The following is a 10,359-nucleotide window of genomic DNA, read 5'->3' as shown; positions in this document are numbered from 1 at the left end:
AATGGGCTTCCCTGGTGGCGCAGCGGTTGAGAGTCCGCCTGCCGATGCAGGGGGCGCGGGTTCGTGCCCCGGTCCGGGAGGATCCCACGTGCCGCGGAGCGGCTGGGCCCGTGAGCCATGGCCGCTGAGCCTGCGCGTCCGGAGCCTGTGCCCCGCAACGGGAGAGGCCGCAGGAGTGAGAGGCCCGCGTACCGCAAAAAAAAAAAAAAAAAAAGAAAAAAAAAGTTTAAAAGAATAACGAGTAAAATAAAAATATAGATACTTGTGTAATACAGAACTACTATGTGACAAGCCCTGTTTTAAGTACTTAATATATTTACTTTGACTCAGTAAAAAAAAAAAAAACCACCTTTTTTTCTTACAGAAATTGTTACAGAGAGAGAGGAGTATAATAAATCCCTACACAGCCATTCCTCTGCTTTAGCAACTACTGACCTCCTGCTAGTTCTGCTTCATCCACCACTTTCCTTTAGGAGTCGGTCAAGGATGGAGAATTTTGAAACAGTCGCAGGCTTTCTACCCATCTCACCCATAAAGACTTCAGTCCATACTCTGAGAGAACCACTTTTAAATACAATACCGCTATCACATCCAGTAAAATGAACAATCCCTTACTATCATCTAACACCTCCTCCATTTTTAGTTTTCCCTATTTGTCTAAAAAGAAACCCCCAAACAGTCCATCTTTTTACAGTTGGTTTGATCTAATCAGGGTCCAAGTGAAATCCGCAGCATTGGGAAATATGTCTCTTAGACCTCTTTATCATAGCTCTCCCTCTTCTTTTTTTTCCCCCTTATTCTGAATTCGGTTGACTATATCCTCCCAGCATCATTTATCCTGTTCCTGTGAGCTGTATACTTTGTACACTGCTGATTACAGCTGGCGGCGACATGGGTTGAGGTTCAACGTTTCTGGGGGGAGGCAAGATACTTTCTAGGTTCTGTGAACCTTTTTTCACATCACTGCAGGAACACCAAGGGGTTGGACTGTTCCATCTTGAATGACGGAGTCCGGGTTCACCAGCCTGATCCAGCCCTTGCCAAGCTCCCCGTAGCTCTCCTGTGTCCTTCACAGTAACTCCACGAGGCAGGCACTACTCTTTATCTCCAGGTGCTTGTGGCATCTGCCTACTTAACGGGGTCAGGTCCTCAGACCCAGAAGCATCCAACCCCACAACGGGGCTTTTCCTACTCTTCTCCATCCTGAAACACTCCCCCCAGTGCCGTCTGGAACCCACGTGGGGTCAGACACCAGCAAGAAGCCTCGTATCCTCAACGTCTTCTCTGAGGGTTCCCCTCTCCTTGCCCCATTTAAACTCTGGCTCTCTGGAGGGCACTGACGTCGTCCGACACCACTCACCTCCCCACTACATTACAGAAGCGTCCGCGTCACCTCTCTCCCAGCCCACTGAAGATTCAGGCATGTCACTCACTGACACTCTAAAACTAGGCCCTGTCCTAACACAGATGGTCCTTCCAAAACCCTGGCCTCAGTTCCTTGACCTAAACCTCTGATGCTCTCCTATGCAGCCACTCACGCCCACGGCTGTAGCGCAGATGCTACCCTCAAGGGCAACGCGCATGCGTACTTTAAACAGCCCATCCTCTGCCTGCCCGCCTCTCCAGCTGCTGCGCTGGGACCCCAAGCACCCACCACTTTTTCACTGACAAGCTTAGGACTCCAAGGCAGCTATGCAGAAAATGCGTAAAGGTTAAAATTTCACCCCGAGATGATTAAGTTGCTCGGCCTTAAAATTATTAAGGTGCGTTGATAAGAGGGGCAGAAAGCTCTCAGAGAGCTAGAAATAGCTGTGCTCACACACAGATGATGCCCTTGCCATTCTGGGAAAAAAGGAGAGAGAAAGGATTTTGTGGGTGTGTGGCTATTCCAGGCGGTACGAGGGCCACCTCCTCACGACCGCGGGCTGCCAGCAGTCAAAGCAGGATGTGGAGTGACACAGAAAATGAAGGAAAGCCAAAAAGCAAAAATTCCGCGAGTTCAAGTCTTCATTCTCTAAGTTCAAGCCCAGAGGTTCCCACAGCACCACCAACCGTGACTAAGATCTCTGGAGAACACAGACCCAAGAAAGATACCTTTTCCTTCGGAAACTAGCTTAAATGATTTCAGACACAAAACTATGATTTCCCCTGGAGCGCTAATAAAAGCCCTGATGTCCAAGGTAACACAAACCCAAAGGATATGGAAGTTAAAAACTCCAACCAAGGGCTTCCCTGGTGGCGCAGTGGTTGAAGAGTCCACCTGCCGATGCAAGGGACACGGGTTCGTGCCCCGGTCTGGGAAGATCCCACGTGCCGCGGAGCAGCTGGGCCCGTGAGCCATGGCCGCTGAGCCTGCGCGTCCGGAGCCTGTGCTCCGCAACGGGAGAGGCCGCAACAGTGAGAGGCCCGTGTACTGCAAAACAAACAAACAAAACAAAACAGAACTCCAACCAAAATGGATTAGGAATGTAATAACCTAATCCAATTCAAGAGACAGAACATGGAGAGCTCTTGTTTTATGATCACCAAAGGTTGAAAATCTTAGCCATTTGATGTGGTCACAGGAAATCTTCACAGGAGACCATACATACCTTGACCATACCAGCAGACCATACCTGCTGATTCATGAGACCCTTTCATCATCAAAAAGTAAACCCCAGAAGTCAAAGTCAAGCTCTGAATGAATGTTCCTGGTCTTTACTTATATGTGTATAAACAACTAAAAATTAGAAAATCTGTCAAGCTCTTGAAAACCAAAAGGATTTTTAGAAATGTCAACATTCAGAGCCCATGACGTTTGAGATGTCCTTCAAGTGAATTTTTACCAGCTTCTAGAAGAACATCTTCATCTCTTCATTTTGAGCCAAAAGGTGAATGAAATCATAGCCACAAAACAGGATAGGCCTGCAACCAAGAAACAAGCTGCTTGCACAGAATTCAGCAGAAACCCATGAAAAGGAGAGCTCTTCTCCAACAAGTCTTAGTACCAAACTACAAAGTTCTTCAACCGATTGAGTCCATCTTCATCAAGGAGCAGAGAAAGCTAAAGAAAAAGTGATGTCAGCCCCAAACGTGGATTCGCATTTGATCAGACCTAGGCAGCCAGCTGCCACTGTGCCCCTCTTCACTCCAAGGCCAGGCTCAAATGCTGGAGCTCCTGGGCCAGGGAAAGTTCTGTTCCTAAACTGCTTCATCAAAGGAATAATAAGTAGAGCCGCAGAGGAAATAGCTGTGATTTTGTGCTTCAACGAAATCAACCAGATTCCTCACAGTAAACTTTCAGAAACACCTGCATTTTTGAAGGGATTAGAAAATCAACAAAATAGGACAGAAAACCAGATACATCAACAACCGACAAAATGATGTCCCAGCCTTTGGATCAAGAGACCCCAAAGCTCATCTCTCCAAATGGAAAGTCACTGCACAACCAATAATCCAGGGACACTAAAACCTGTCAAGTGCTCAAAATTCTATTGCAGTTAAAGCCAGAAAGTAGCCCTGTTAAGTTTGCCTACAAAGAGGCTCCTTCCTCCAGACCTCCTGCCAAAAAACAAACAAGGGAAACGGTTTCAGACCAGTTTGCCAAGAATGTTACCAGTGGTTCCCACTCAGCCACACTACAGCCCAGAATCCAGACGGGGAAACAGCCACATGAGCAAGCTGCCAGAAAAAGGCTCCTCAAATCAGAATCCCCCCCAGTCCCAAATCCCGGCACGTCACAAGCCACTTCCTCCCGGCAGCAGGTAATGAGTGTCCGTCCTACCGACACCACTTTTGCCCAGAGAAACTGAATCTAAGCCTAGTGATTGCATTCGATTCACCAAAGATGGCACTGCGGAGCCCGACCACCTGATTCAAACACGCCTGGCTGGAGGTAAGACCCAACCCATGAGAGAACCGGGGGGTCCTGAAGATGAATCCCCCAGGGTGTACTGGATTGCTCAGTCTCCTTTTTCGTTTTCTCTTTGGTTGTGTTAACTGTAGAATATTTTACAGGACATACAATTGTGTTTCACTGAAATTATACTTCATATTTTGAACTTGTTTCAAGTCAGGAAGAGAGGCTATTATGAACGTAATAAATTTGACTTAAAACTTTAAAAGCTCAATTGACCCCGCCACCCCTTCAATAACCCACAGATTCTCAAACAAGCAGGTGCAAGCTTCAGTTTAAGGGAAACTAGGTTTATCTATGGAAATTGCCTTTGAGTCAAGGACTAAAATCGGCATTTCTCACGGCACATCCAGTTCACCGTGCCTGCTTTACCTAGAATCCAACCGCTTCTCTCCATGTCTACTGCTACCATCCTGGACCGAGCCTCCGTCACCTGTCGCGTGGGTTACCACGGTACACACCCAGCTGCCTGCCCACCCCCACCCATCTCCTAGTCCATTTTCCCTGGAAGCCAAAGGGATCGCGACCCTTTCAAAACAGAAGTCAGATTACACCATTCCTCTGCTCAAAACCTTCCAGGCACATACCACCACCTGATCTAAGCTGCTACTTCCCCCCGTGGTTATGATGCTCTAGCTCCCTGTTTCTGGAACATTTCAGACACACTTCCGCCTCGGGGCCTTTGCACTTGCTGTTTGCTTTGCCTGAAATGCTCTTCTCTCCCGATATGCACGACTCACATCCTTCAAATATTTGCCCAAATATGGCCTCTCAGCGTGGCCTGTTTTAAACCTGCACTCTCCCAGCACCCCAGGCATTCTCTTCTCTACATTATTTCTTCCCCTCTCCCGGAATATATTACCTGCTGATAGACTACTTTTTACTTATTTTAATGCCTTGTCTTCCTATTAAAACGCAAACCAGCTGAAGGTAGTAACTTTTGTCTGCTTTATCCAGTAGGCCCGCCCCTCCCTCAATAACCCACTGACTCTCAAACAAGCAGGTGCAAGCTTCGGTTTAAGGGAAACTAGGTTTATCTATGGAAATTGCTTTTGATTTACTGCTGTATCCCTCGCACCTAAAATACTCAAATATTTGATGAATGAATGAACAGACCTCATAGTTGAATGTGAAATAGCTTATAAACTAGGAGGTCCTAGCTCAAAAAAGAATATGAAAGATGAAGAGTAACTTATTGTAAATAATCATCAATACACATAGAACAAAGTTGTGATGAACGATTATATCAACAACTGAATTCTCTAAATCAGTGAAACCCCCTTTTATAGAAACCGTGGCCTTATAATCAAATGATTTCAGATGGGTCTTTGGCACGTTACAAACAAAGCAAAAACAATTTGCCCAAGTTTGTCCAAAGTGCCTTTGCATAACTGCTCAATACATTTAAACAGTTACGATGCTTCAAAAACCAAACTGCAGGAGAAAATATATACAAAAGTAAAATTGTATAAAGTTCTTCATTAAAATAGTAGCTTAAACAATCCTCTATCAATACCATAAAGAGCTAGAGACTAGACCTAGACACTAGAGCTTAGAGCTTTTTACATAATTACATGAAAACACGTGAATCCGTCCACGAGGACACTGCAGTAATAACCATTCAGTTAAAATCAATAACCCATCCTCCAGATGCAGCTCAGAGAGCAGGTGATGGGAAATCACTGTATATCATACAGTTCTGGTTCTATTTGCCCCTTTTCGTCTTGGCTGTCTTCTCCTTTCTTTTTTTCACATGTTTAGGAACTTTGTTTTTTCTTTTCTCTCTCTGGGCTTCCTTGACCATCTTTTTTCTTTCCTGTAAAAACAAAAACAAAAAGTAGAAATATTTGCAAATTTAATTCATTCTGAGTATTCATATTATTACAACTAAATTTTTTTAACTAATTAATTAATTAATTAATTAATTAATTTTTGGCTGTGTTGGGTCTTTGTTGCTGCGTGCGGGCTTTCTCCAGTTGTGGTGAGCGGGGGCTACTCTTCATTGTGGTGTGCGGGCTTCTCACTGCAGTGGCTTCTCTTGTTGCAGAGCACGGGCTCTAGGTGCGTGGGCTCCAGTAGCTGTGGCACGTGGACTCTAGAGCACAGGCTCAGTAGTTGTGGCGCACGGGCTTAGCTGCTCTGCAGCATGTGGGATCTTCGCGGACCAGGGCTCGAACCCGTGTCCCCTGCATTGGCGCAGGCGGATTCTTAACCACTGTGCCACCAGGGAAGCCCCAGAACTAAATTTTAAAATATATGTAAAAAGATAAAAAGTGAGCATCACAGAAAAAAAATTGAAAATGATAATGGTTTCGTGGTAGAATTTGGGATGAAAATTATCTTTAAGATTTCTTAATAGAAATTTGAAGATAGCCAAAGAAAACGTGTGCTAGGGAGTTGGGTATGTCTCTCAGAAGTCTTGGAACCCTCACTCTATAAGGTTTAAAGGATCAGGCTAAGACTAAAGAGTAACAGTTAGCCATCACGGATTGTTTCATCAGTAGCATCTCTTATGTCCACGGCCAGGAGTGGAAGAAACAGAGATTCTGGAAACAGGGAGCTGGGCTGTAATGCCCCTGAAATGGTTTTTTGGTATTTCACCATGGGGCAACTCCAGCATCATTTGTTCTTCAAGTGCATGACAATCACTTTTCATCAATGCACTGAAACTAGTGTGCCCTCTCTCTAGGCAGTGCCTAAGGAGCTCTTAGTAGAAGCCCAATCTCTAGCTGATGTTACCACCAAAAGCAAAGTTCACGCTTGGGAACTAAAACTTCAGGTGGAGGGACTTACTGACCAATGTGTTCAGCAACTATGATCCAGATATCTGAGCAGAGAGCCTTGAGGGGTTGTGCTGTCGTACTGACAAACAAGGGAATCTAAGTTTGTGGCTAACCTTTTTATCAACTTCAAGGTCAGCGGTGGGCTTTCTGGAGCAGGCGTTGTCTCCCTGGTCTTCAGAGTCTGTGTCAGAACACGGAGAGCTTCTGGCATCTTCTGAATCAGAACAAGTCTTTTCCTTAACTTGACTTTCCTTAATTTGATTTTCTAGGAGTGCAGGGACCTTGAAAGTATCAGAGGACCATGTTATTCTAAACCAGTCAGTTATCTATTGGTATTAAATGTGTTAAGGCCAAAAATCAGATTTCAGCCTTACAGACAGACTTTGAAAAATAACATCCTGTATTGAAACATCAAAACAATGGAATCAACGTCAGGGAGGACGCCTCAAGGAGTCGTTCCCGGACGGCTCAAGGACGTACCCAAACACAGGGACTGGGGTTTCACTGGGTGACCTAGATCAACAACAGGACCGCTCTACCTCCTGCAGGAAATCAGGAGGGTCGAGCCGGGATTTGGAAAGAGGAGAAATACACATAGAAGTAAAAAGTGAAGTTACTTGGATAACTTCACAGTGGATTTCCTACGAATTAAATTTCATTTAACACTTGTTAATCCAATCAAGAGGGAACACAATATTTAAACAAGAGAAACATTCATTTTTTCCCTGAATTTTAGCAATTTTTAAAATAATTAATTAATTAAATTTTTGGCCACGTTGGGTCTTTGTCGCGGTGCACGGACTTCTTATTGCGGTGGCTTCTCTTGTTGTACAGCACAGGCTCTAGGCGCAGAGGATTCAGTAGTTGTGGCACACGGGCTCAGTAGTTGTGGCTCACGGGCTCCAGAGTGCAGCCTCAGTAGTTGTGGCGCATGGGCTTAGTTGCTCTGTGGCATGTGGGATCTTCGCGGACCAGGGCTCGAACCCATGTCCCCTGAATTGGCAGGCGGATTCTTAACCACTGCGTCACCAGAGAAGTCCAAATTTAGCAGTTTTTAAAGCAGGAGGAAGCATTTTTAAAACCACGAGGTTTTCTTTTCATAATGAAAAAACCAGATCTTTAAAAGGCGATTGTACAGAAAGGCTTTCCAGCCAGTTATAGCACAATCTTCCTGCTCTAGAATTCAAAGCACACCTACCCCATCACACCTGCTGCATAAAACCCAGAATTCTCCTAGTCCAATTCTTCCCACAAAAAAAACACACTCAATTTTCAGAATGTAAACCGTGATCCTTCATATTCAAGCCTTTCATTAAGAATATTAAAAGGGGCTTCCCTGGTGGCGCAGTGGTTGAGAGTCCGCCTGCCAATGCAGGGGACGCGGGTTCGTGCCCCGGTCCGGGAAGATCCCACATGCCGCGGAGCGGCTGCGCCTGTGAGCCATGGCCGCTGAGCCTGCGCGTCCGGAGCCTGTGCTCCGCGACGGGAGAGGCCACAGCGGTGAGAGGCCCGCGTACCGCAAAAAAAAAAAAAAAAAAAAAAGAATATTAAAAGAAGTGGGACTTCCCTGGTGGCCCAGTGATTAAGAATCCGCCTTCCAATGCAGGGGACGTGGGTTCAATCCCTGGTCGGGGAACTAAGATCACACATGCTGCGGAGCAACTAAGCCCGCGCGCCACAACTGCTGGGTTCACGTGCCTCAACTAGAGAGCCCACATGCCGCAAACTACAGAGCCCACGCTCCCTGGAGCCCACGCCACAACAAAAGACCCCACATGCTGCAACTAAGACCTGACGCGGCCAAATCAATCAATCAATCGACTATTTTTTTTTTTTTAACATCTTTATTGGGGTATAATTGCTTTACAAGGGTGTGTTAGTTTCTGCTTTATAACAAAGTGAATCAGTTATACATATACATATGTTCCCATATCTCTTCCCTCTTGCGTCTCCCTCCCTCCCACCCTCCCTATCCCACCCCTCCAGGCTGTCACAAAGCACCAAGCCAATCTCCCTGTGCCATGCGGCTGCTTCCAACTAGCTATCTACCTTACTACGTTTGTTAGTGTGTATATGTCCATGACTCTCTCGCCCTGTCACAGCTCACCCTTCCCCCTCCCCATAACCTCAAGTTCGTTCTCTAGGAGGTCTGAGTCTTTATTTCTGCCTTACCCCTAGGTTCTTCATGACATTTTTTTTTTCTTAAATTCCATATATATGTGTTAGCATACGGTATTTGTCTTTTTCTTTCTGACTTACTTCACTCTGTATGACAGACTCTAGGTCTATCCACCTCATTACAAATAGCTCAATTTCATTTCTTTTTATGGCTGAGTAATATTCCATTGTATATATGTGCCACATCTTCTTTATCCATTCATCCGATGATGGGCATTTAGGTTGTTTCCATCTCCGGGCTATTGTAAATAGAGCTGCAATGAACATTTTGGTACATGACTCTTTTTGAATTTCGGTTTTCTCAGGGTATATGCCCAGTAGTGGGATTGCTGGGTCATATGGTAGTTCTATTTGTAGCTTTTTAAGGAACCTCCATACTGTTCTCCATAGTGGCTGAACCAATTCACATTCCCACCAGCAGTGCAAGAGTGTTCCCTTTTCTCCACACCCTCTCCAGCATTTATTGTTTCTAGATTTTTTGATGATGGCCATTCTGACTGGTGTGAGATGATATCTCATTGTAGTTTTGATTTGCATTTCTCTAATGATTAATGATGTTGAGCATTCTTTCATGTGTTTGTTGGCAGTCTGTATATCTTCTTTGGAGAAATGTCTATTTAGGTCTTCTGCCCATTTTTGGATTGGGTTGTTTGTTTTTTTGTTATTGAGCTGCATGAGCTGCTTGTAAATTTTGGAGATTAATCCTTTGTCGGTTACTTCATTTGCAAATATTTTCTCCCATTCTGAGGGTTGTCTTTTGGTCTTGTTTATGGTTTCCTTTGCTGTGCAAAAGCTTTGAAGTTTCATTAGGTCCCATTTGTTTATTTTTGTTTTTATTTCCATTACTCTAGGAGGTGGGTCAGAAAGGATCTTGCTGTGATTTATGTCATAGAGTGTTCTGCCTATGTTTTCCTCTAAGAGTTTGATAGTTTCTGGCCTTATATTTAGGTCTTTAATCCATTTTGAGCTTATTTTTGTGTATGGTGTTAGGGAGTGATCTAATCTCATACTTTTACATGTACCTGTCCAGTTTTCCCAGCACCACTTATTGAAGAGGCTGTCCTTTCTCCACTGTACATTCCTGCCACCTTTATCAAAGATAAGGTGACCATATGTGCATGGGTTTATCTCTGGGCTTTCTATCCTGTTCCATTGATCTAGCTTTCTGTTATTGTGCCAGTACCATACCGTCTTGATAACTGTAGCTTTGTAGTATAGTCTGAAGTCAGGGAGCCTGATTCCTCCAGTTCCTTTTTTCGTTCTCAAGATTGCTTTGGCTATTCGGGGTCTTTTGTGTTTCCATACAAATTGCAAAATTTTTTGTTCTAGTTCTGTGAAAAATGCCAGTGGTAGTTTGATAGGGATTGCATTGAATCTATAGATTGCTTTGGGTATTAGAGTCATTTTCACAATGTTGATTCTTCCAATCCAAGAACATGGTATATCTCTCCATCTAGTTGTATCATCTTTAATTTCTTTCATCAGTGTCTTATAATTTTCTGC

At 44.6% G+C, this 10,359-nt stretch overlaps 1 protein-coding gene across 2 annotated transcripts in view; it reads right to left on the bottom strand.

Annotated features, from left to right (window-relative positions):
* Nucleotides 1-2,354: 2,354 nt before the first annotated feature.
* RIOK1 (RIO kinase 1) overlaps nt 2,355-10,359 on the bottom strand; it is a 29,751-nt gene continuing 21,746 nt past the window's right edge. For both annotated transcript variants that reach the window (XM_027128315.1, XM_027128316.1), the window contains exons 16-17: nt 6,792-6,959; nt 2,355-5,711 (exon numbers count right to left, since the gene is read on the bottom strand). In XM_027128315.1, coding sequence (XP_026984116.1) covers nt 5,601-5,711; nt 6,792-6,959 — 279 coding nt within the window. In that variant the 3' untranslated portion in view covers nt 2,355-5,600. The remainder of the gene's footprint in view (nt 5,712-6,791; nt 6,960-10,359) is intronic.

Source organism: Aethalodelphis obliquidens, unplaced genomic scaffold (genome assembly GCF_003676395.1).
Source record: "Aethalodelphis obliquidens isolate GAN/ISIS:26980383/991018 unplaced genomic scaffold, ASM367639v1 scaffold34, whole genome shotgun sequence".
Taxonomy (NCBI): Eukaryota; Metazoa; Chordata; class Mammalia; order Artiodactyla; family Delphinidae; genus Aethalodelphis; species Aethalodelphis obliquidens.
This window is presented reverse-complemented; position numbering and strand designations above follow the sequence as displayed.